The sequence below is a fragment of the Balearica regulorum genome, chromosome 10, assembly GCF_011004875.1.
Source record: "Balearica regulorum gibbericeps isolate bBalReg1 chromosome 10, bBalReg1.pri, whole genome shotgun sequence".
Classification (NCBI taxonomy): domain Eukaryota; kingdom Metazoa; phylum Chordata; class Aves; order Gruiformes; family Gruidae; genus Balearica; species Balearica regulorum.
Window position 1 is genome coordinate 5,554,841 of NC_046193.1, and position 27,159 is coordinate 5,581,999.

General features: G+C 39.3%; 1 protein-coding gene and 1 long non-coding RNA gene across 17 annotated transcripts in view; both read right to left on the minus strand.

The window, feature by feature from the left end:
- DOCK3 (dedicator of cytokinesis 3) overlaps positions 1-5,721 on the minus strand; it is a 217,965-nt gene extending 212,244 nt beyond the window's left edge. For all 16 annotated transcript variants that reach the window (XM_075762879.1, XM_075762876.1, XM_075762869.1 and 13 more), the window contains exon 1: positions 5,244-5,721. In XM_075762879.1, the coding sequence (XP_075618994.1) occupies positions 5,244-5,280 (37 nt within the window). In that variant the 5' untranslated portion in view covers positions 5,281-5,721. The remainder of the gene's footprint in view (positions 1-5,243) is intronic.
- A 1,305-nt stretch (positions 5,722-7,026) lies between these two features.
- Positions 7,027-27,159, minus strand: part of LOC142603204 (uncharacterized) — a 35,150-nt gene continuing 15,017 nt past the window's right edge. Inside the window, exon 3 of the long non-coding RNA XR_012837093.1 lies at positions 7,027-7,568. This is a non-coding gene — a long non-coding RNA (uncharacterized LOC142603204). The remainder of the gene's footprint in view (positions 7,569-27,159) is intronic.

Below are 27,159 nucleotides of genomic sequence, written 5' to 3' on the forward strand. Positions count from 1 at the left end.
TCTCAGTTTCATTCCTCTTGTATTTAGAAAGTTTTGGCTAATTTCTACTGGAAACATATTTGTAGACAACTTGTGTTTAGACAACTTGTGTAGATTCTCATCCAGCTCTGCAGACCAGGTATTCGAAAGAGTAACCACAATATCTTTTGGCTATCTTTTCCAGCATAAATGAGCAAAAACATATTAATCTCTTCCCACAAAATAGTATCTCCAAATTATCTCAGCAACAGCAGAAATACAGATTTACACTAGACTGAAACTAAAATTGCCCACTACGTTAAGTGACACCTCACTAAACTTTCCTGTCTATACTGAAAGTCTCCAGTCGGGCACATCTTGGGAGCTGCTCTTTTCCAGAGACATTTCAAGGTATGACTCATTTATCACTAAGTCAAATAACACATGTACATTTCCTTTATGACCCCTGACTGGCAAATTCCTTTGTTCGTTCTTAAGTCCTAAGGGTAAAAAAAGGCCGTTAGGCGCAAAATATTGAATAGAACTAAAAATTACTCCAATCCACATTTGTTTGGATCTAGTTTTCCTGATCTAGAAAATGTAGTTTTCCTGACTAACAAGCAAGTCCCCAAGTATTACCACCATCTCCCAAAACAGCATTGCACAGAAGGTTTAGAAGTACATCCCTCCATATAGCTTTGGTTCCAAGACAGATCCCTGAAGAATATCCTTAGTCACCTCCCTCCTGCTGCCAGACAATTACAGTGTCTGGCAATAAGGTAAGGAAGAGAAGATGAAATGCAATGTACGTCCCATAATACAGAACGCGTTTACAATGATTGATATTGCTTCCCAGATTACTGAAGATGGACTTTTTCCTATCTCTGAAACTTTTAACCTGTAACAAACTGCTTCAGTGATACAGAGAAACTGTAACACCAACCAACTCAAAGCACTCCTTTGTTTAGCCGCTGCCTTCTATGTAAACAGGTAAGAATAGAAAAGTAGTATGCCAAGAGACTTGGTGAGGGAGGCAGACTTTTTGGAAGTTTTGCGGTCTTGTCTTTCCAAACACAAATATGAATTGGGAAATGCGCAAACCAAGGGGTTTAGTGACATGGGGGAAAAAAAAAAATCAAAAATCAAGATACTGATCAAAAAGCAGAAGCTGCAGTACAGAACTGTAACTAGGACATTATGATGTTTAATCCTTTCTTAGTAGGAGCAAGGGAAATATTAGTTATATCTATTTGTGCTTATGGCTTTACTTTCCATTGTTACCAATTAAGTGGTAAAAATAAAGACAAAAGATCATTTTAAATAAAACAATTAACAGATTTTAACACTAATTCTTTGAATAAACTAACAGGTGCTGTTTAGGCAGGCAGGTTTTCCTTCTTCTCCATGATTTAATACATACATATTTAATATGGTCAGACATACAAAGTACAGAATTAACTACATTAAAGGAAAAAAAAAAAAAGGTAAACCAAAAAACTCTTGAGAATCACCTAAACATGCTCTTTGCACCAAAATAAAGCAGCAGAAACTGACAGCCTAATGAAATACATAATCAGCTTCCACACATTTGCCAAATTTTAATTAACAGTTATTTACTAAAGAGTTCTCTCTGCTTAGCTTTTTAATTCATTATTATTTAATACTTGCTTTAGAAGACTAATGTAACTAATCAGATCACTTTAATAAATATTTTCCTAGAGACAGAGACTGCTTTAAAAACATTAAAACACTAGAGGGCTGGAGAGCTAGTTATCTTCAATAATCGGTTTAGAAATCTCACTAATTGTTTTCATAACTGGTCATCTTAAGCATCCGTGGAAGAACTGTTTGCCTTTCAATAGCAAGTCTAAAGTTTTAAAAGTGTAGTTAGGATTAGAACTATTAAACATAAGTATTTCTAAATAGAATAGAAGGGAATTATTCACAATAGCCACCAGGTAGTAGCTATAGTAGCAGAGAAATACAAATCAAGGAAGAGCTGCAGTGTTGTTAGGAGAGTGATGAATTTAATTATTTTAGAAATATCCTGAGCAATATTTTAATATCTGTTGCAGAAGTATACAATGACTTGTGTGAGAACTGGGCAATACAACAGCGTTCTACAACTGCAAGCATTGAAAACTTCTTTTAATTGCAGCTAGGCAGGCAAAGGGAACTTCGGAACCACCAGCAAGCCACTGGTGTTCACATCAGTAAATTAAACGTGTTCTCTTGCAGTCAAGAGTCTCTGTAGCTGTAAAGGGGTATCTGTAAAGGGGCTCCAACAAGCATGTAAGAAATGTCTTTGTCTTAAACTCTTTGAAAGCCAATGCAGAATACAAAGCCCCTCTATACCCACATGTTGAGAGAGGGAATATGGTGTCTTTCTGAAGGAACAGTTTCTATAAATGATCATCTCTGAGCCAACTACCTAGATAAGACAACTACATGAATCACAATGTTACTTTCAGCAAAGAGAACAGCATCAGAAACAAAGAGACCACCACCACAATTAACTATTTTATATGATACTTACACTTTCCTTGATACGCACAAATAGGTAGGTACAGGGCCTGGGTGCCCAGACATACCATCTTTGTAGTATTCCAGTTGCAGAAATAACTGAATTTTTCCCACTCAACTTTCATTGATAGGGATGAAAAGTTTATTGCCTGAACCCAAAGGCATATCAAAAAATTTTCATGGTTTAGCAAGAGCATGGACAAAAAACACACAGGTTTTTTTTTGATGGAGAGTGGTCAAAATAAAAACAAACTAATAAAGCCCAAGGCATAACCTCACACCAGCAACTCATATCAAGAAAATTACTTTTGCACATATTATTTTATATGTGAAATTAGGATAATTTACATCGGGGGGAAAAAAAAAATCATCTGCCCCCCTCCTTTTTTTTTTTTTTTGCTAATTCACCTCCTAACAGTAAAACTTTAAGTCCACACCTTCTATAGACTAGTTTCTCCAAAATGCCAAAAATGGCCACTCCAGCAAGCAATGACAGATCTACTTCTGAAAAACTAGTACTCCTCTCCCTGCCTATATTAACTAAATCCAGACATAAATAGCATTTTTCACCTATTCTCTCTCTCTCTGGAGGATTATGAACCAATTTCAATTACAGAAAAAGTAATTAAAGCTACTTGAGAATAAAAAGCACTTGCCAAAATTCTTAAGACTTGGCCATTATCTAAGACCTACATACATGTGTGTTGTCTGAAAAAGAAATATCAACATCACAAGAATATTCCTAAAAATATTCATTGAAATAGTACTTGTTTTCTTTCACTACTGTCTCTTCCAGGTGCCTCTTCTAGACTTGTTTACAACTGAAGGGAGACTTCCTTTCTTTTCCTCCCATACGTCTCCATTAAAAAAAAAAAAATAGTTCATCTACTTTTTGATTAAGGTAGCATACGTATTTTCTTATTTGAGAACATGAGCCAAAACACAAACAAACAAAACTCTGAATATCAAACCCTGCAACACAGCAAAGAAAAATGACTACAGAAATGGAACACAGGAAAACCAATAAGACTTGAAAAATGAATAATTTTTTTTCTGAAACATCTATTGCAATTATAACCTCTAGGACAACAGAATTGGTCTTTCACCAACAGTTAAGGTATGAGCAAGCCTGGATACTTCGTATTCTCTGAACATCCCCCTGAAATGTATCAAAGCTTGTTAATTTTATATACTCCCAGTGACTGACAAACTTAGCAACAGTATTGTAAGTAACAACTTTCTGTGTTATTTTATACCAATTGTGTACACTGTCCTACACTTACAGGTTCTCATCTAACACACCATGTTTGATTGCAACATTATTTTAAACAAAAGTGAATTTCTTACTTCTTCTATTAATTATGAAGATACGGGGAATGTACTAAGCAAAATATTTGTTGCACAAGATGAAAAAATAACAGAAAGTACTGATACATTTTGGTATTTGTTGACTACATGCTCAAAATGCGTTGTGAATATTAGTGGCATTGAGTTTTAGTTGCTCACAAGTCAACTGTCAAAATCCCACTTTAACAGCACAGGTTAACTTAATTTTGTAGCAAGTGTTTATATTTTTTAAAATATTTGCAGAAAACGACCATCACTACACACTGTGGAACTTAAAAATCAATATGAACAATTGATAACGATAAATTTAATGAAGCATTTAGGTAAGTAATCAGGGCAGGCTACCTATTTTTATTATTATACAAGTCAACACTTCAAAAAAAATTAAATCAAAATAAACAAAAGTTAAAGAAAGTCTGTGTGTTCCTTCCATTTCATTAGGTGTAAGATTTCTGCTCTTATCAGAAATTACTGTACACCAAAATTAAAAATGATAGTCATCAATGACGATCTCTCAGATCAGAGCAAACGCGATTCAAGATGACAGTAAAATCAGATTGACCAGAAACAACGGAAAACAACAATGCTACGCATTTACAGAAACACACGAGTCGTTTTTAACCGACGCAATGAGCCACGAACACTCTACCCCTAGGTTACGAACAGCAAAAGCCGCTGTAGTCCCCCCAAAGCCGTCCATTTTCAGGGCGCCGAGCGCGGCCCGGTCCCAGCCAGGCTCCGGGCTTTCTGCCCGCTCCCGGCGGGCGCCCATCGCCCCGAACAGGTGCATCACCGACGCCCCCTAATGACACCGCAACAGAACCGTTCCCGTGCCCTAAACTCCACATAAACAAGATCACCACAAACCACAGATTAAAACGGAGAGAAAAAGGAATCGCACGCTTAAGGAGATTAAAGGCTAAGCGACTCGTTTTCTGATTATTTGTGCAATCAGGACCTGAGCGCGGGCCCCGAAAGTCTACTTTTTTCTTGCCGCGGAAAAACTCGGGGAAATAACCCGAATCAAAAGACACGCAGGCACATTCGCTGGACGCCGGGCTATGCGGGCAGCAGCGGCCGGCGCGGGCAGGGGAAGGCGGCAGGCACGCAGCGGCACAGCCGGTGCCCGCTCTCCCCCGCGAGCAGCCTCCCACAGCCCCGCGGCGAGGGGGAGGAAGCGGCTGCCCTCCTCGCCATCCCCTCCGCTCTCTACCTGCCGGGCAGCGGGAGGGCCAGCGCCGCCGGCAGCCCGCTGAGGCGACCATCGCCGCCCCCGCCGAGAGGCAGCGGCGGCCGGTGGGGGGAAGCAGCCCCCCCCCCCCCCCAATCCCCCAGTCCCCGGGGTCCGGCCGCTGCGGAGAGTCGCGGGGCGGGGGGGGGCGGTGGGGCGGGGGAGGGGATATGGCAGCACCTACCCACGCCGTATTTCTCCTCCTCGGTCGGACTCCACATGCTGCTGCGGCGGCAGCCGGCCGCGGATCCTCTGGGCAGAGCGAGGCGGGCGAGCGCCGCTCATGGAGCGGGGGCGGCTTCTCCTCCCCCCCTCACCCCCCCCTCAGCGGGGGCGCTGCTCCGCGGCCGCCGCACCGGCAGCCCCCGCCTCACGCTCCGGCCGGGGTTGCGCCGAGGGTCCCCTCGCCGCCGCCGGGGGCGGGGGGAGGTCGCCCCCCGCCCGCCGCCTGGGCAGCAACAGCCGCCGCTCCCCTCAGCGCTTGGCGGGCGCCCGCCGCCGGCCCAGCGGCTCTCCTAGCGTGGCCCCCGCCGCCCCAGCGGGCTCCCGCCCTGCCGACGCGGCGGCCCCCCGGCGCTCGGCGGCCGCCAGCCTCCTCCCCGCCGCCACCACGGCCGCCGCTCCCGTCGTCGTCGTCGCCACCGCCGAAGGACTCGCGCTGCCGCGCCCCCCCTCCTCCCCTCTCCCGGTGGAGCCCGACGCGCATGCGCGGCTCGCACCGCCTCTCCCCCCGCCCCGCGCGGCCGCACGAGGCGCGCGCGGGCGCGAGGCGCGGGGGCGGCGGCGCGTGGCCCGGGCTGGGGGGCGCGGCCCGTGCCCAGGCTGGGTGCGGTGCCCCCGCCGCCCCTGCAGGCAGAGCCCCGCAGCACGGCCGGCCCCGGGGTGGCGGCCCACGCACACGTCATCCTCCACTGGGTCAGACTGCTCTTTTTTAAAAAAAACAAAGCTAGAATTACTTTAAGAAACCAGAAAGCAAATCCGTACAGATGCCTAGGGACGCCCACCACCCCCTCTGCCCCCAGTAATCCCAGTCCGCAGCAGAGGACACCGGCTGCTCAGTACAGCACGCGCGGGAACCACCGGAACATCGGATTGGGGAAGGAACGTGTTTTAAAAACTAGAAAAACCCAAATTCAGTCCAGGTAAGGAAGGAAAATCCTGTTACGTGTTCCCTCGTCACAAACCCCACGGGCGCAGAGCCCTCTGTACGTACCGCTGCTGCACACGGAGGTGATACTCCTACTGCCAACCCTGCTGTCTGAACGGGACGTTAGGAACTGTAGCTTACCTACTGCTCTCGTGGAAACCACAGAAAATTATTACAAACAGTGGAAACTAAAGTAAGCAAACTTAAACTGTTCAATGAGTTATTAGTAAAATCTGTTATTTCTCCAATTCATTTTTTTTAACCCAAGTGTACAGTGGCAGCATTTAATTGCCAGCCCTTATTTGAGATCAACATTTGTTTAATACCGTGATTTAATTTTTCTTTTCATTAATTTCCAAAGCTTCTAAGGAGATGGCAAAATTTGTACAGGTTGCACAATGGCCAGTTAGCCAAAATTTGAAATAGTTTTTAGATTTCATCTTTGAGTTCACCTTTCATTTCTATTCTTTCTATAAAACCTAAGTCTGAATTCCTCATAGCAAATTAAAAGCTGAAACATGTAATTGAAAACTTTTCCTGTAACTGAGATTTTGATCACTGCAAATACTCTGCCGGACTAGTGATTTTTTCACCAGTCAGAGCCCTCCCAAAGCTAAAGGCAGAAAACACTTTTTATACAGCATTTTCAGAAATGTTTGTAAATAAATTACTTGATATAAAGTTTTAGGATTACACTAAACTTTTTAATAATGTAACTTCAGATGTACCCAACACTTTTTATAGAATATCTGTTCTATCATTATATAATAAAACAGAACGAAAGTCATCAATTTGCACTACAGAACTTAGGTTGCTGTGGAAACCTTCATTATTTATTTTTTTAACATGTGCAAGTTAAGTTTCAACACCGAACAGGGACAGCTTTCTGTTTGGTTTTTTGTTTGGTTTTAGGCTGTTGGTTTTTACCTTCCTGTGTATAGTGTAAACAGAAAGCGGCCAATAAGTAAGCATGTTTGTACATTATTGATGTAGAAAAAAACAACTTATTCAATCACACCTTAATTCATATTCACATTTAGGCATATATATTTACAATAGCTTCATTACTTTCCTTCCTGAAGCACTCCCACAGCATGCAGAAATAGCTTTTTGAAGGGACAAAACCTGACAAAGTCATTGAGTTGCATCTGTTGGAGATAGGCTGCTGCTGCATTTGAGAATTTGATTTTTTAATATATGTAAATTTCAATAATAAATACCTCTTCATCTTGTACTAGTACTTTGGGAACGGAAAACCTCTGTAGTGACAGGAATTGGTTAATTCTTCCAGCTCTTATAGCTTCAGCACTTCATGGATTCTCCTGGCTGCCAAGTTGACCAGCAGTGAAATAGATACTTTTCCTGCTTAAGAAAAAACACAACAGAATTTTCTTCAAAATACAACCACGTCTGCATTGACTCTTACCATTAACGTAAATATAGAATGAAGGTGAACTTGGGAAGACAAGGTGAGAACTTTGCAGGGTGAGATAAACTCTGAGAAGGACACCAAAATAGTTGACAGAACGGGACCTGGAAGGAACTAACAGTATAAAAGAAACATTTTGTTTAAAGGGAACTATGCCATTTGTATTTCCTGATCATGGACGTATAAATGAAAGCATTAACAGGTACAACTATATTGATGACAGATTACTTTTATTTGAAATATAGTACATATTATTAGATATCTATTCCTAACACCTTTCTGCACTGCTGCTGGTGATAGCCACTTTTGAACAGAGAGAGTCACTAGAGGGGCATATGACCCACTTCAGAAAGAAAAAAAAAAAAAAAATCAGTGTATTTTACTGTAGAGTAAGTGGAATGCAAGTTTGCATAACTTAATGTTACCAAATATATTTACACCTGTTCCTCCGATATATACATTCACCAGTGTAGTGAGTCTCCTATCACCTCTACATAAATACTGATTGCTTTAGTAAATATTCTTAGCTAAGCTAAGTGTAGCATACAACAAACATCTCATCCCGTAAAGGAGGCAGAGGCACACTCATCTCCCAGGCAGCAAGCAGGTATTCAGGATCACCCACGTGCAAGAGACAGAGCAAAGCAAACAGCAATAATTGTGCAGGGCTGCAAAACAACTTTTTCTTGCGTCTTTTTTCTCCCTTGGCAGAGCTCACTCCTGCCAACCTCAATATTCATACTATTCCGTAAAGCATGGGAAAAGCTTAGCAGTATTGTGTGAGCATAAACAAGAAATTCTGAGGGTTATATGCCCAAGTTTTGTCTTTCTGGAGCTGTTATGATAACAACTGCACATTTAAAAACCACCACCACCAAAGTGGAGTCCAATGCCTACTTCATTAGATTATTTAAATGGTTTTAAGGTTTTGTTAAGAAGTTTTAAAGATTAACTTCAGCAATCAAACTAGATTTTAAAATTCACTGTAAGTGTCAGAGCTCCTACAAGAACAACTTCTGTTGGTAGGCATCATGGGTCCCAAACACCAATGCTTTTCAGAGAAAAGCGGCCTCCCCTTGCAGAAGTCTTCCGAGCTGCCATTCAAAGTCTTTGTCACTAAACTTCTCTGTTACCCCGTATGGAAATAATGGTAAATACACACTTCAAGACCTTATTTAATTGAGCAAGACAAGAAGGAAAGCACTAATCACTTTGAATAACACTGTTAAAAGTCACTTAACAGCCACTGTGTACAGGATTTGCTATGTCAGAAGTATTGTGAGTTGCTTATGGCTAAGTTACTGCAAACACAATTGTCCTTATCCAAACAGAATATGCATTAATGTTTAACAGAGTATTAATTAAAATACATTAGACAGTTCATCTTATATCATACTACCATCCATAATATAGATGTGATGTGAAAGACAGCTGGCTAGGGAATGGCGAGATTTGACACAGTTTCTTTCTCTTAAATAGATCAAGGGAACTGCACAATCTTTTCAAATGCTCTGCAAGGGACAATGGAAGGTCAGAGTGCAGAAAGCGGAGAGATTCTTATACCTCCCTGCAAGCAAATTCTTCTCAGTTATCTCAGCCGTAAGGTATCATGGAACGTATCACCCTCTGGCCCTCTCTTTCAGGTAAGAGCATCCCCATACTTTACCCTTTCTCCCCATTCTCGGGGCTCTAGATGCTGGTACTTCTACTTCCATTATTACTTCAAACCTCTGTTTTAGAAACATGTCCCAGAACCTCTGCTAAAAAAAAAAAATAATAAAAAAATAAAAAATCAGGCAATGAATTTAATTCCCTCTGACAGACGATTTAAGTTACCTCCTTTTCTACACTAGAGGTTCCAACTTTGCATGTTTGCTTCTTTAAAGTTCATATTCTTTCCCTGTTGATAAGATGGTTTAAGCCATTAAACAACTCTACTTTCCCACTAAATTATAAATTCCTCACCTCGCAGTGAGAAACAAAAGGATCCAAAGCAAATACATTCCATCACCATCTCCAACGACCTCGCAGGTCCTTTTGAAGCACCAAGTGTTTCTCCTTTGTGCCTCAAAATAGGGATTCACACGTCTCAAGAACTCAGCTATTCTTCCTTTGATGAAGTAATCTGAAACTTTTAAGCAGGAGGTCTCAGCTTTTGATGTACAGATCCAAATTATATTTTTTGACCTATCGCACAAGGCCATCTCATGGATTTTTTTTCCTTATGAAGAAAGGAACAAACCATCACATTAGGAATCTAAATGCAGCAAACGACAGCAGTTTTTCCCTGTAAGGCACTGCAGTGTTTGTGCCCCACAACTTCATTCACCTAATTATTCTTTCATCAGGATGATTTCTGATTAGCGCTTAGGATTGGGGGAGGATCTTAAAGGCTATTATCTTAAGACTCCTTTTTTAAATTTTTAATTCAGAATGAGCTCCTTATAAGCAAGTCTGCTCCCAACCCTCGACGTTTCTCAGAGTGGCAGGGAAGGAAAGCAGACCCCTATACACCAGGCAGCATTTCCAGCTTGCAGTTAAGTAGTCACTCCATCGTCTGTTCTGTACTGAGTGCCTGAAGTAGAAGCTCACGATTGAGAGCAACCAACACACTTCTAACTTCATCTCGTGAGATGTAGCAAACATAACTTTCTGGTAATCCTAGGAACATCTCAATTACGATAGTTCTATTGTTCCATTCCTTTAGTACCAAATTTTTTCTTTCATGCAAAATGGAAGTCAGCATAAAATATTCCAGTACATCCCCTATTTCTGGTGTTACCTTCTTCAGAGCAAAGGTAATCTAAAGTCACCAGGGGCAGAGAAAGAGGTACTTTGAAATACCTCCGAAACAACAGACATTTGTAATTAAGTCTCATCTAAAAAAAACCCAACCAAAAAAACCAGCACAAAAACATCAACTAAGAACAAATAACACAACTTGCAGTTAAAAATATAATGTTAAAAGTTACTCTTACTCTATTTGTAATATTGCTTGAAAAAAAATTATAAAACCAGAAAAGACCAGGACTTGCATAAAGACAAGTATGGATTGATGTTGTTATGCCAACATATCACAGTTTGTAAGTTTATATGTTGCTTGCCTAGAAGATATCTGGATTAAGTCAGGACAATAATTATTTTTTTTTTTAGCACAAAAGTAGAGAATGGACTGACTAATGCTTTAATACCAATACCTCAAGTACAATTACCAAAAAATCACAGTGCAGGTGGTAATTATTTAGTCAGCTGGACCTTTATTTAAAATAGATCACAGATTATGCTGAACAAATGTTTTCCTGATACTAAAGAAACAGAGTATTTTGTTCTTCAGTCAGTAAACAAGGAAAAGATTCATTTGAATCTTTGTGTTTCATAAATAATTAAGAAATCTGAGAAAAATACTATTGCAGCCTCAGTCTCACTTATCTTTAATGTTCTCACTACAGCAAATTACCTATTAAAACAGTGAGAAATCATAGAACATTAATTAGCACTGTTGTGACAAATGGATACCTTTTCCTATTAGTTTCTTTTAATGTTCAGGATATAAGAAATCCAACCAAAGTAATAATTAGCTCCTGTCTTATTGGTTGAAATGAGAGTTCAGAAACATTTGTGAACTCTTCTTGTGAGCATGCTTTTTTGGGTCTTTTTTCATTTCTGACCTTACGTATTTCTTATCGTATACTTATTTATTGCCTTGAAAGAGATCTCTTTGATGCTAGGAAATTTATACTATTGAGATTAAACACCAGAGAATTGGTTTCATCACTCATGGAAATGCAACAGGGATGCTGTTCTAGAGGCTACCTTAACTGATTTTGGTTATTACTTAATCAGTCCCTAGCCAAATCTCTACAAGTGAATGCAGAGTTTTGTTCGGGTTTTTTTAAGTGCTCTCTCTGATAATGCTGTTTCAGGGACAACTGAACATTGGTCCCTAGAGAACAATTAAAGACACCTCCAGGGAACAGTGGCTGAGGTCTAAACAGTTCTATGTCCTTATTTACATGCATTGTGTTGATCTGTAAAAAGAAAAAGTGAGCAGATGTATTTTATTTTGAACTGGCTGAAAGGTCAAAGCAGGAATACCTTCTTATTAGTCTGCTTTCACTTACCACGCAGCCTCGCTGTTCCACATGTTAGTCACAGCAGCCTTACTATCAAATTAAATATCCCATGGTTGCTAATTTTAGAAGAATCTCTCCTTAGACTGCTCGGTGCAGTACACGCCTAGGCACCATCCACGTTGTAAGGCGTACAGAATCTCTCCTTAGACTGCTCGGTGCCGTACACGCCTAGGCACCATCCACGTTGTAAGGCGTACAGAATCTCTCCTTAGACTGCTCGGTGCCGTACACGCCTAGGCACCATCCACGTTGTAAGGCGTACAGAATCTCTCCTTAGACTGCTCGGTGCAGTACACGCCTAGGCACCATCCACGTTGTAAGGCGTACAGAATCTCTCCTTAGACTGCTCGGTGCCGTACACGCCTAGGCACCATCCACGTTGTAAGGCGTACAGAATCTCTCCTTAGACTGCTCGGTGCAGTACATACCTAGGCACCATCCACGTTGTAAGGCGTACAGAATCTCTCCTTAGACTGCTCGGTGCAGTACATACCTAGGCACCATCCACGTTGTAAGGCGTACAGAATCTCTCCTTAGACTGCTCGGTGCCGTACACGCCTAGGCACCATCCACGTTGTAAGGCGTACAGAATCTCTCCTTAGACTGCTCGGTGCCGTACACGCCTAGGCACCATCCACGTTGTAAGGCGTACAGAATCTCTCCTTAGACTGCTCGGTGCCGTACACGCCTAGGCACCATCCACGTTGTAAGGCGTACAGAATCTCTCCTTAGACTGCTCGGTGCCGTACACGCCTAGGCACCATCCACGTTGTAAGGCGTACAATGGACGGGAACGGCGCTGTGCCCCCCCGGCACCAACCGGGCAGCGGAAGGGAGAGCGCCGGGGCGCTGTCCATGGTGCTGCCGCCAGCCCGCGCTGAATGACGCCATTTACCTCCTGCTGCTGTCACGGCTGCACCTTCTGTCACCACTCCTGGGCTTTTATCAGTGACCTAATGTGTTCAAGAGTTCAAAGTCTTCCTCTGTCATACGTCAGATCAACCTCCCCTAGCTATTCTGGCAAAGGACATGAAACCGTACTGTTACCATACCTCAGCATTTTTATGAAAAGAGAGCTAGCTTGCCATGCTGGTCAACCCATGAACTCAAGGACCAGCAGACTGCTTTATATCTAGCCATTACCTTTTGACCTGCACAGAGAATATGTTTTTATCTGGAAATAAAACTAGCACTAACATAAACAATTGGAAAAACTGAAGTTTAGAAGTACTGCGATGGATAATTTGAAGTCGTGCTGGACCTATGTACATTCATCCCATTTTTTCTTATAGGAACGCTCGTGCACACAGGTTAGCTGTGAGCATGCTATTCCAGTTCAAATACTGCGAAGAACAATTACGAGAATATACAGTCATGACAAGGTGCTCAATACCCAAGAAACGCTATTTAACATTTCCTGCTATTGTACTGTCCATACTAATTACATATTTATGTTTCAAAAGATAAACTTCCTGTATTTTTAACTGTAAAATTATTTGATTATTTTTATCTAGATAAATTCAGCATTGTGTATATATATGCAAAATAAATAAAGAATATATTTTGATTGTGTGTATATATATTAGAAAGCTTTTAAAAAAATTTTGTTAAGATTGGAACAGTTAAAATGCAATTAGTTCAATAGATACCCAGATCAAGTTTCTAACTGCTGGTGTCATGTGCCCAGAATGAGATTCTCCACTTAACAAGCAGATGATTATATGAGCTTGATTCCAAAATGAATTTGAAATATAATCCTTGTGAAAGACATCACAATATTCTTATGTTTAATAGAAAGAGGTATCTTCTACTTGTGTTCCCAGTGTGCCAAAACTACTTCAGTCTTCTATAAAGCAAACTTTTGAAACCTTGTCTCACGTGTGCCTAAATCACAACTACAGCCAAAGCCAATCACCTGTGTCACTTAAATTAACTGGAAAAAATGACAGAAATTTAATTTAAGAGCTTTGACCTATGTAATGAAAACAAGATCTTCTTGAGCAGAATAAAAGAAAAGAGTATTTTGTTACCTGACGCAGTAGAACAATTAGTCAAGTGTAACAATTACGCAGACTGGCATGTCTCCGAGTGAAAAGGATGAAGTGACTGTAAATCCATCCAAATACTTATATCAGCTCTGAAAGTGAATCAGCACAGTGACCAGCAGCTGATTCATCCAAATAACAAAAGCACGAACACCTCATCGGCTATCACCACAAGGAAGTAATCAATAATTACACAAATACACTCTCCTGCCATAATGTAGTATAGTCAAACTGGCAAAGAGCTCTTAATATATCCAGCTATCTTCTACTCAGAGGCAGAGAACTAGAGTTAGATGATGTCCACATGTCTCCTCAAGGGTGCTGAATATTCACTTTTCCTTAATGGTGTTCCTGACACTTTAGCAATAGAATAAGTACATTTCTGATCGTTTTTCACCAAGCACAAAGGATATGAATTCAATTAATTCCCGCCGCCCCCAGCTCAGTGAAAAACTCTTGCGTAAACCCAAGCAGTAAAGGCAGCCCAGAGCTCCTCAAGATGCTGTCTAGCTCTTACAGACATGCAAACAGCTCAGTCTGTACGAGAGGCACTTTCCTGAAAACCAGCAAGAAATGTCCTCATCTCATGAAGTGACTGAATTATGTGACTGAATCGGTCAGCAGGAGAAAAAGCCTAGATTGAGCAGGCTGTCTTCCACATGGAGAAAAGTTACCATCGAAGATTGTGCAGGTGCTATGTAAAGGTGAAGAGTATGTTCTTTATCTCCTGTACGGCTATGCAATAAAATTTTAATTCTTTATGTTGCCATTAACATACTAATTAAATGACAACATTCATCAACATAACTGTCTGTCAGAAGCAGAAGTGCAGAGCTGTCCACAAAAGCTCTCATAGAAGCATTCCATCTGCAGGCAAGCTACTGAAAGGGGAAAGCATACCCGTATTACAAAGGGTCAGTGACAGGCAGAAAATCTCACACACTGGAAAAATAACAAGGAAATAAGCTTAAAAGGATTACTTAGAAACCAGGCAGTGTTCCAGCCACAAAAGGGTAAGTTTGAAGACTTTTTTAAACCAATTCATTCCTTCAAAGGGAAGGGAAGACCTGGAGGAGAGTTTGCAAAAACTGTTTTTTTACAGCCCTACTTTTACCTACAAACTATGACACAGAGTAAAGGATAGATTCAGTTAGAAGACTTATTTTTCATTTATGATTTATAAATTATCCACCATCAGGTGGGCCACCATCAGGCTTTGGATTGGCTATGGCCACTGTAACCTTCCTACACAGGATAAACAAACTTACATATTTGTTTAGTAGTACTAAACCCAGTAACCTATATAAAAATATAACACGCCTGTCAAGTGAAGAGCAAATAGACACTGCAAACAGATTACTTGACTAATCGAACCTGTTAGGATTATGAAGATAAAATTCAGATATTTTTTAATAATTTCTTTTTTCTCTCCCTGTTGGTAATAGAGAAGGATCTCCAGGAATTTAAATTCAGCATGCAAATGTTTTACTGTTCAGAACTAGAAGAGTGCCAACTTTGATGCAATTATTACATTTTCCTATTAACAAGAAATCTTTTCTTTTGGTGTCTGATACATCTCTCAGTCCCCACTGCAGTTTAAAATATTGTTTTGTTCTCAAAACGCTTGACTGTGTTAGCTTGAGTTGAACCGTGACAGCTGTTCCTTGTCACCCTCTAGACAGGATGCATTCAGCAGAGATTTAAGATTTCAAGCCGCTGTCTGGAGGAGCTAATGGCAGGATTTCTAGAGGACAGGTAATCTTCCACTAATGCTAATTCTATTGCAACCTGGTAAAATCTGTTGTTCACCCACTAAAATAAATTTACTATTTTCCTTACTAGTTAGTCTGGAATTCATATGAATTGTTGCACTTTGCAAACCGCTCATTCTATCACAAATTTTATTAGACCAACTCACGTAACTTTGAGGGAAGAAACTTTCTGGGGTGCACAAGCCACTGAAGAAATAATGTTAATAAAATTACTACCAGTACATATAAAGAGGCAAGGACTGGAATTTATTACAGAAACATAACATTTTATATGAATTAGGAAATACAGCTTATCCTGAAAGAATAAAATATAAAAATTATAACTAATAAAAAGGGGAAAAAAAGAAAAGGAATATATAGCAATATAAGTGAAATATTGCACTGTTGCATGTGAGATTGCTGTCTGAATAATTAATAATTAACCTGCAAGTCTAGTGTATCATTTAAAAGAACCTGATGAAAATATCTAAGGGAAATGATAAGGAAAAGTGATAAATTACAGAAATAAAGTGCAGAAATACAGATATACTAGTGTTATGAAACAAGAAGACAATCAGTTAAAGTAATGTAAGTAGCTTGGACAAAACTTAATTTATCTGAGCCAAAATAATTTTGGGGATTGATGAGCAAACAAATGAGTTTGCTCAAGATTTTCAAGAGCATTCTAGGATTGGATTTGATTAGAAACTTTTTAATTTTATTGCTTCAAGAAATTATATCAACATAGGAACTAACTTTCCAGACAGAAATGGGAAAACAAATGTTCCTGTTAGTGGTAGCATTCATATACTTGTTAGTGTGAGAGGTGACAGATTTCTTTCCCAAATGCTTAGCAAATTCACATGAAGTGATACTATTGTGAATGTGATTTTGATTTGCAGCAAGGACATTACAAAAGAGTTGATCAAACAGCCTTGGAGTGAATGCACACAAGGTGATTCAATTTAAATTAAATGGAATGGTAAACAAACATTGGGCTTAATCTTGATTTTAGAAGAATAATCTTTGAGTAACTATGGTAACTATTTACTGAAAATAATTGGGCTGAAAAACTTATGAACTTGAAGGTCTAGAATGTGTTTAATTTGTAAAGAGATTACTATTTCTAAAACTTGAATACTAAGCAAAGAGACTTCAGTGAAAATGGGCTCCAAAGGAAATAACCACCCCAAAGAAAGTTAATAGTGCAAATGAAAAACCTAAAAGGGCGTTAAAAAGGTACAGAGTTGGAAGAGATAGGTTCAACTTACAAGTGTAAAATCTGAAGGGAGAAAGCCAGAAATCAATTTGAACTAAATCATGGAAAGGACAAGAAAAGAAAAGATTTTTCAGACCTGATTTTTTTAAAAAGACAAAAAGTGGGACTACATTGCAGTGAAAATGGAAGAGAGATTAAAAGTAATCTAGAAAAAAAAAAAATCCCTTTCTTTTTCAATTTTCAGTAAGGGTGTGTGGCAGCTTCACGTCCTGAATGGCAAACTAACACCAGCCATTTGGTGCACATGTGAAAAGAATCGTCTGTAGGAGGCAAAGGTCAAAGAGTTCAACACAACCTAGCTGGGAACCTCACAGTATACAGCTCCAAATTCTAAACTATCTCAACACTTTAAGCGTCCTGTTCTGAAATCAGAAATTTGTAATACATTTCATCTTTTGATTCCAGTCTTAAAATGAGACAGATTCATTACTTGCATTTAGAAGGCAGAACAGGTGATCCAAGCAACTATTTCCCCATTAGTCAAACATCTGCAGCATGAAAAGTTCTCAGGTATTTTGAATGAAATGCTAAAGGGAAAACAGAAAATGTGAGAAAACACAAGCTTTATTTAAATATAAAATAATTACTTTTCTAGAGAAAACTATATATATATATGATAATCTATGGGAAATCTACCTAGGATTCAATGAGAATAAGCAATACACAAGGTAGAGAAGAAAGATCTTAGTAAGGGAGCTGACTGCTTTAGAGATGCCAGTGGGTGTGGAGTCCCCCCAGGCATTCTTTCTGAGATCATCTTTTCACATAGTATTTACGTTAACGGCATTTCCACAAACCCCAGAAGCTATATGAACACAAACTGACTGCAATACAATGTGAAAGACAGTAGAAGATCAGATTATCTTGGCAAGAAAGGGATAATTTTAATGACAGAGTATGGGATAAATGCTAATAGCACAAAGTGGAAAATCATGCTCTCAGAAATTACCTGTCTGCTATAAGCTTTAGATTCGTTGGTTGAAAATGACTGAGGAGGGAAAAAGCCTGTGTGTGGCTGATCATGGGATGGCTAACGTAGCCTGATCTGCGGTGCAACCGAGGGGAAAAAGAGCAGCATGATACTAGGATGAAACAGGACAAATCTTTCCATTGTAAACAGACCACTCAATAAGCCTCCATACAAACTCTTAGTAAAAACTTGGAAATACTTTATGTATTAATGTCCCCCACCTCCCAGTAAGATTAAGGCGAGTGCAAAGAAATGCTGTTAGAACAATTAGGGAAATGGAAGATCTATCACATGAGAAGAGATGAAGAGAAGAAACTTCGCTTGCCTAGCAGAGAAAAACAAAGAGAAGACACAGTTGCTGTTAGGAAATCATTGCCAGTCCAATGTCCGTTAGAAAGACCTCGTTACACAGTAATAAGGTTTATCTTGTATTATGTTGCTATTGTAATAAAATAAATATTTTATTCAGAGCATTTCCCTACATTTTTTGATTAAATACATTTATCACCATTTTCTTTTGGAGGGAGGAAAAGTTACATATCATGTAACAATGATAAAAACATACACAAAGAAGTTATCAACCTGCCTGACTTTTTGCTGCTCTAACTGTATATATATTAGGTCCAGGAGTCAAAATATGTACCCAGGATGTACATTAAGCAGTTTGTATGGGAGCCAACAACTTCTTCCCAAACACAGAACATGACTGATACAAAGAATGCTCTCTTACAGACATTTCAGGAGAAATTTAGCACAATATTCGATAATAATTCTGAAGTCAATATACCATCTACTGATCATGGCCAAAAGCAGTTGTGAACTTTTCATAATATTACAAATATTATATTAGAAGTGATCCTGTAAAAATACAGCGAACTACAAGAAATATGTACATAGTAAGTTAGCTTGCTTACAACAGACAGGTTGACCTACCTGAAATTAAGAAGTCACATGTTTACATTTTATTATAAATACATATTTATGGGAATTGCAGCCTAGGAAATACGTGATTCAGAGGCCAAGCAAGGCCATATGATTTACTCAAGCAAGCTATTGAATAGGGATGAATTCTATGCAGGGAACTTTGCATTTTAAAGCTGTAAGACATCTGATATGCTTTCAGAAATTACTTTCGCTAATTCAGATCTTTACAATCCATAGATACCTAATTTCTCTAGGATTATTTGCTGAAATATTTAAAAAGTTTTCTATTTACAATGAATATGAATCATAGGAGGCTTCCCACTTAATGTTATCTAAATGTGTTAGCAAAAATGCTTTTGGGACAGAAGTACTGTAATATTGAAAAATATAACGGTAATCGTCATTCCTAAAATATCATTGATGTACATCCTGGGCATTACAGATCTATTAAAGATTAATACAACACTCTGAAGATTTTATTACTGTTACTAGGAGTAGCTCAGTCCAGACAACTTGAATGAAGCAATCAGACCATAATCAGCTATATAACTAATCATAACAAACCTCATACTGTTACAAGTCTCAGTAAGAGCAATATGGAGCTTCGATGGATTCAGATGAAAAGGGAAACAATTATTTTTAACTAATTTGCATTAATCTAATCTTACCATGAAGTCTTGCATTCATATTGTAACATACAGAAAAAAACCCCCAAAACCACAGAAACAGAAAATGTTCAGGAAAAAAAGCCAAAAGAATAATTTGAGATCTGGAAAAAAAAAAAAGAAAAAATCTTCCTAATACAGAGATTTAAAGAGATCAATCCCTTTAGCTCTATCAAAAAGAAGTGTAAGATATGATATGATCAGTGTCTATAAGCATATACATAAGGAGATTTCTGATAGCGCTCTAAATCTAGCAAAGCGTTAAAAGATCAAAAGGCCTGATGCTGATGACCTATTCAGACTGGAATAGGTGCAGATTTTTAATCATGGCAGTAAATTGATACAACTTACCAGAAGATGTAAAAGATTCTTTGTTGCTTCAGCTTTTTACTCTAGGTTGGCTATCACGGGAAGAAGCATTCATTAGCTCAATCAGAAAGGACAGTCAATTCCTAGGTGAAATTCTTGGACTCATGTTTTTCAGGGTAGGTTATTGTTACCATTTTCTATAGAACAAATGATCAAGTAGGTCATCCTAAGTCAAACTTATTTTCATTATTGAAAATTAAAATATATTTATATTAATATAGTAGTACATATAGGTCTCATTTTAAAATTACATCACTAGACACTATGTGTGGGTTTTTATGATGTCTATTTTATAGAAACAAAAATTCCTAAAAATTTTTGAATCCTTTTCCATACAGAATTTCATTTGTGCATGAGGCAAAGGAGAAAAGCCTCATTATATATTGCCTGAAACAGTCTAAAGATAAAAAAGATCACTACAAAACATGGCTGCTTTGGAATTTTCATAGCCAGGAAAAAAATGTTTTAGCTGCTAGGATCCAGTGAATTTTCTTATTTTTGCAGTTCAAAAATTCCTTCCAGGCTTAATAAACCAAACAATGCTACAGACATGACAACTCTCACTGGCATATTGACAGACTATGCTTAGTCTCAGTGGGCAATATCATCTACATTTGGTATAAAAGAGCGAACTACAGGTTTATCTGTTCATTTAAGAAATGCAGCGATCTGAATCTGCTCAGAGATTTGGAATGGCTGAATAAATCCTAGAAACGATGGCTTAGTGAGCAGGGTGTCAGTAAGATGATCAAGAATGACCAATTAAATTCATGGATATTAACAGTTTTTAAAATACATAACTTTAAGAATATCTACTAAGCCATTACTTATATTTACTTTGTTATCTGGCTGTTCATACACTTGCTCTTCCCTTTCTGCCTATCATCAGTCCTTAGTCCTGACTCCTCTGCCAAGGGGTGTAGTGTGTGGCTGATCACGGGATGGCTCTAGCAGAACAGAGCACTGGGCAGGGGTGGCACCCAAGGATTCCCAAACCAAGACTCACTCCCAAGCAAATGAATTAAACTGCAAAACAATCCACTAGCTTCTGCTCCAGCCTTTGGGCTCACCTGCTCTTTGCTAAGATGATCAGCCTTCCATAGTCTCCTCAAGCTTCTCTGCTTAGAAAAAAGGAAAAGGATTTCTTAATACTGTACAATCTCTAACAGCTTTCCTAACCACGTACTGCTTTTGAATTATACAATCCTTGAATTCATTATCAAGTGGTTAAGACTCAGATGTGCAGAAGGTAGACAATGAATTTCCAGAAAATCATGACTTCGTGCACACTTTCCAATAAATAAAAAAAGACTTTGTGATGGTAAAAGTAGTCACAGTATTTTCACACCTGCATACTGGTTCGTGTTGCCAAAGGGATACTCACAGACCGGGGAGGGCGGGGGGGCAGGTTCTGTGCTGCAGCTCCCATAGAACAGTGCATGGAAAACACTCCACTTTGAGCAGCCTTTTTTGTTTCTTCTCAGTGCTGCCCTTCTGAAATATTCCAGGCATATTTCTACTTGCTGCGCACAACATTCAGATTATGCTTTGCTCTTCTGATGACTCACTGGGTCAGCTAATGCAGTAAATGTTTTAGGGGATTTTTTTTTTTTAAGATTAGGCTGAACCTAGCACAGTATTATCAGGTCAGCAGTCTTTACCAATTACTTACAGTGCTAAACATTTACTGTAGCAAAGGCCTTGATTAAAGTGCTAATGGAAAAGGCATCATCTCAGTGATTTGGAGCACAAAGTTCACTTTTGTGTGAGACTCTCCAGTACATGACTCCATGAACTCAGCTGCCTGTGGAAGAGAATTGCTTGCTTGAATGACCGCACTGGAGTTACATGAAAAGCTCAGATGCAGATGATTAAATCAGGATAGATGAATCTTGCATTTTCTTTCATCAGTTATATGGAGCAAGGTAGCTAAGGTTTGTAGGGAAGCAGCAGACTTGGGAAGTACCTGTGGTTGCCAATGTACTCCTCCATCCTTCCTCAGGGGTCTTTCCAGTTGAGTCTAATGATTCCTGTTAGCTGTAGTAAGACAGATACTGTTACTTAGGCACACACTAAAAAGTCAGACTGCAAACTCCTCTTCTGCTTCTTCTGCCAGTGGCCTGTACACCACACTCTTGGGATCCAGGTAACTTATCTCAGACTCCATAAGAGGAGCATGCCTGCTTAGTAGCCTTAACTGAAACAGTTGGCAAGATCCCTGAGCATGGAGCAGGAATAGAAATGGAGAAGAGGAAAGACAGTAATGAGCAGTTACTTCTCTGATCCTACTCCTCTGTCTCCAATGAGCTTCCCAAAACTGGGGCAAGCAAGAAGCTTCTCAGACCAGAGCACTACTTTCTGTTCAAGATTCACATGCATACTGTCACCTCAGTGTTCCTGCACTGTGAAGTGAGACAGGAGAACACCTGCACAACAGAACACTTGGTGCTGAGAACCCAGCATCTACAATATATGTCACTTTGGATAAGCTCTGGTGTGGACTCAGGAACTAAGGTTCTCCAACTGCTTAATGGACATTCAAGGGTGTTCCTGGAGTGCATATTCTAGTTTAATCAGAAGGAATCCAATTCCTGTGCTCTGACACCACTCAGTGATGTGAGGCAAAGTGCAGTAAATGGGAATGACTGAGAGATTTACTTCAAAATTGCATCAAAGGTAGATGGAAAAAACTGCATCTCAAGCTTTAAAATAAATGTTATCTCATGGTAGACCCTGAGATTAAAAAAAAAAAAAAATCAAATAAAAAGCAGAGAACACTGAGTAGGAGTAAAATGTGAACTGGCTCCAACTTTCTTAATTTAGTGCAGAGAATTAGGGTTTGCTTTGAAGGCAACTTGACAGATATTAAACAACTGACATGAGCCTTCACACAGAAAGGTACTTTTACCACAGTGAAGTGTGCGCTAGAAAATCCTGCACTGTCTCGCAGAGTGAACACATTCCCCTGTTCTTTGGGCCAAGATGAAGAATCAGTGAAGTAGGATGAAAGGTTGCTTCTGTATCCTCCTTAGATTACAGAGCCACAAAGGTATGGCATAGATATAAGGAGATTTAGCTGTCCTAGGAGCAGATCTAATAATAATACAGTAGGGCATTTATCACAGAAAACAGAATGGTAAAATAGTAATTTACAATTAGTTCCTAATCAGGTTAGAGATAAAAATATCAAGCTAATTGGCTTGCCAGGCAATATTGAGTGGGAGACCCAACAGGATTTCTGGAGCCTTGGTTTCCTGTGACTCTGTTGCTTGACAGAGTAAAGCTGGTTTACATGAAAAATGGCCTTCAAGAACCTCACAGGAAGGAACAGATACAAAGGAATCCCTCAAGGAAAAAAAATCGCAGCTTTACTACTACAGGGACAATCATTCCCGTGGCTAAAAAGAAATGCAGTTTATTTAAGGATGACTGTTTGTGTTTCCAGACTAGCTAATAACAGGAGAAATTTCAGTATGAAGTTCCTATGAAAAAGCAATTTTCAGAGGTTGTGGTTCTGCTCTCTCAAGTTTAGTCCTGCTGTGAAAACTGATGTTAAAAATATGTATCAAATAGTGAACTTGTATAATTGCATTTCAAAATACATGCGCAAGTATGAAGTTGACTAGCAAAATGACCTGATACTCAACCTCAATGGCTTTAAAGAAGCCTATTTTTTGTAATTTAATCTCAAATTTTGTTTCAAAGGCAATTTCTATCTTTCTCTTGTTTTCCAATTCTAGCTTTGCCATTGCTTGCAATCCACATTGGCAAGACACCCCCCAACAGAGATTTTCAGAAATATTCACTTTACTTCTGAGCTATCTAGAGCCTACTTACAGATTTCAAAGGGATTCCTCATCCCCCAACTTTGAGAGATCTTGAGAAAATAAAACCCTATAATTTTCTGAGACAGACTGTATGGCTCAGCACCAGCAACTATGGCCAAGTTTTCCAAAATGCTTAGCTACTCTGCTGAATACCCACTACACTGCATACTTAGAGAAATGAGCATTTATAGTGCTTGCACAGCAAACAAGCTTTTCAGAAAAACCTCGTCTGTGACTAAATAAAACTGATCAAATCAGTGAAGACACTTCAGAATTGAGGCATATCTGTTCTGTTACCTGAGGCTGTTGTAAGAATGAATTTAATTAAATGGCAATAGTAGTGTATAAATGAGATGTGAATCACATTTTGGGGAGTATCTAAATGGGAACCTAAATAATTACGGTTTATACGGAGATGGGTAGAAGAAAGTGTAAATTATACTAATTTACATACAATATTGAATTCAGCCTGATTAAAAAACTTGTAGAGATAAAGACTTTTAAGGTGCAACTTTAAGTAATGCCTAAATCTCATTTTGAGTCAAGGGAATTGTATGAACACATGGCTGTTTAAATATTTTGTCATTAATTCAGATCAGGCTATCTGAAATATTTTAAAAATATACTAAGTATATGGTATATACTTCAGCTCCCTTTGGCTCTCATCAGACAAAAGAGGAGCTGCTGTTGTTCTAGGCACGATGCATGCACACACACACACAGTTCCTACCCCAAAGCCATCACGATCTAAACAAATCTTGAGACATAAACTATAGTGCTGTGATATGGAAATAAAATATAGTGGTGGAAAATATCACATCAATTCCATTGTATATAAGGGTTTGTTTAAGTAAGAAATGACTGAACAGAAAAAAAAGCAGTGAAAAGGACCTGGGATACTGATGGAGATGGATGAAGGGTACCATATGGAATAAATATATTTGAACCACAGTAGTTGTTGCTACTGCCACCCAGGAGAAAAAGGTACCAGTCCAGAGCTATAATTAGAAGCAGTGTGATGACAGAGGGACACCAGGAAAGGACAGGATTCAAGGCACAGAGAGCTGCTCCGAGGTGTCAAAAAGCCTTGCTGTAGCTCAGAAAAGAGAGAGGGTGAGAAAGGAGCAAAAAGAGTTATTATGATATAAACATTAGCTGAAGAGAATTTAAGGGATAAAACGAGATGAGATTCCACCGAAAGCTTGTGACAAGAGTCCCCACACTGTCCCAGTGAGCCAGAGCAATCCACCTCCTTTATGTGTGAGTATTTGAATGTGGGGAGAAAAAGCAAGATCAGTGGCCTCATCAACTGGTATTAATGCTTCAACTTGCACAAATCGAGTTCAGTGACACACACAGAGACTGGTTTTGAAACTTTCAGAAGCAAACAGAGCCATTTTTCGGAAGTCATGTTTCAGCACTACACCTAGAGGACATCATTAAAATTCCATATAACTATTTATGAAAAAATGACTGAAACAAAGCAGTCTTCTTCCATCACTATAAACGTGCATGAGGCAGGATTGTAGGACTTTCCTCCTTTGTTTTCTTTTTTAATACCTGTGGTCAGAAGCTTCACTGTATTGCCTATGTCTAGACCCTGACCAATTGCTCTTTTGAACAGCCAGCTACCACGTGATTCAAATTTCAAATGTAAGATTGACATGCTGCTGCAATAAAAAGAAAACCAAAACATGTCATTAGTGGCCTGCCACTCATCTGATGTAATCAACTTGCAGCTTCAGAAAAAAAAAAAAAATCCCAGGGACATTGCAGGAAAGCCTGAGCTACATACAGTGCTTGGAAACAAAAGGCCCATCATCTTCCCTTAGTGATGTGCTAATGCTTTGATTTCCACGCTGAGGATTAACTCCCTAAATTTCCCCAGGTAACCACACTCTGCACGCATTATGTTTATTTGTTAGCACTTAGTAAAAATTATGGATAGCTTTTTCTCTACATTTAGAAACTCCTCTAAAACTACAATCACTTCAGCCACTTTGCACTAGAACTGCACTGTTCCCTAAGTGAATCAAAGTCCTCAGAGATGGGTTCTTGTTTGCCTGAGCTCCTGTGTGTGTGCAAATACGATGAACTCCAGGGCAGAAACAGCAACCCAGATCTGTTTCTGAAAGGGTTCATCCGTGGGCCCTGGAAGTGGCAGCTGTACCGTTAGAAGGTGCAGAAAAAGGAGCTGAATGTCTCTTGGTGCATGAAGTTAGAGAGGTTTAAGAGAGTTAGAGATCCCAAAGTCAGTCTTTGAAGACTGGCCCAAACGCCGTTAACTGTCAGATGCTCCAGTGTACAAACAGGGGCTACACAAACTTCAAAAAAGCATCATTTTCAAGAGGCAGCACAGGACTGAATTTGATGCACATACAACAAGGGGTTTGATCCAAGAAGTTTCACAAACTTCTAGGTTTGAAAACAGCCATGGTGTGTAAACAAGGACTCGAGGTCTTCAATCCTGGAAAATTTCAAAGGTATAAGCATGTTGGTTCTTTCTATTCTTCCCTCATCCCATTGTTTTGTTGAGAAAGAACAGAAACATTTCACCGTCAGCATCCTTTTGCATGCATTTGCCTGGTGTACACATTTCTTGATGAATATGTTTTTTAAAGTTTCACTCCATGCATATTGGCAACGAATAAGAAAACATTCAGAGAGGCATAAAGGAAATGGAAAAAAATCCATAGATTGTCCTCCTTTTGGAAAAAGAAAAGGCCACTTTGCTATTAATTGCAATTATTCCCAATGAAGGGTATTTTAACTGTATATACAGCATGACAGGTCCATTCTGTGGGACACTTTTCTTTGATCACTTAAGTTGTTATTCACACATCTTGACTGTCCTGTCCCGAGAGACCCTTTCCATGTGGAAATATGTAAAAACAACATCATTGCATTTCTGAAGAAGACTTCTCCAGCATATCCAATTCTGGTTCTATCAAGGTCTCAACTCAGCACATTTCCTGCTCATCAGTTTCCTTCAGACAGCAGCAACACATACACTTTTGGTGTAAATTAATTTAGCTCCACCCAAATAATTACCAGCAGAAGATCTGGCCTAATACATTCAGTAGATAAATTGTCTTCTATCAGACTACAGTATCTTCAAAGCTATGATTTATCTGCATATTCTACAGTACAAGATAAGAGTCTCCTTACACTAAGCCTGAAATGAAATTAAGCTTACTTAGGTCTAAGATACTTTTTATCAAAGAATCCCATCTCCAACCAAAAAAAGACATAAACATCCAAATTTCCCTTGGTGTACAGAATATTAAAGACTTACTGAAGACTTCATGTGGCATATGTGGGATAACGTTCTGTTTCATTGCAGAACTGAAGTGATGGAAAGAGAGAACAAAAATGGAAGACCAGAATTTTAGAATTGTTAGAAAAGTACATTTTTTACTCAAGAGACTATCTATTGGACAAAACTTCTGAAAATCACACATGGAAAGTAATTATCCATAGTGAACAGATGAAACGTACGTCTTTCTATTACTGAATTTTTCTCAAAGTAATATTCCTTCTCCTGCCATTTTTGTATAATGT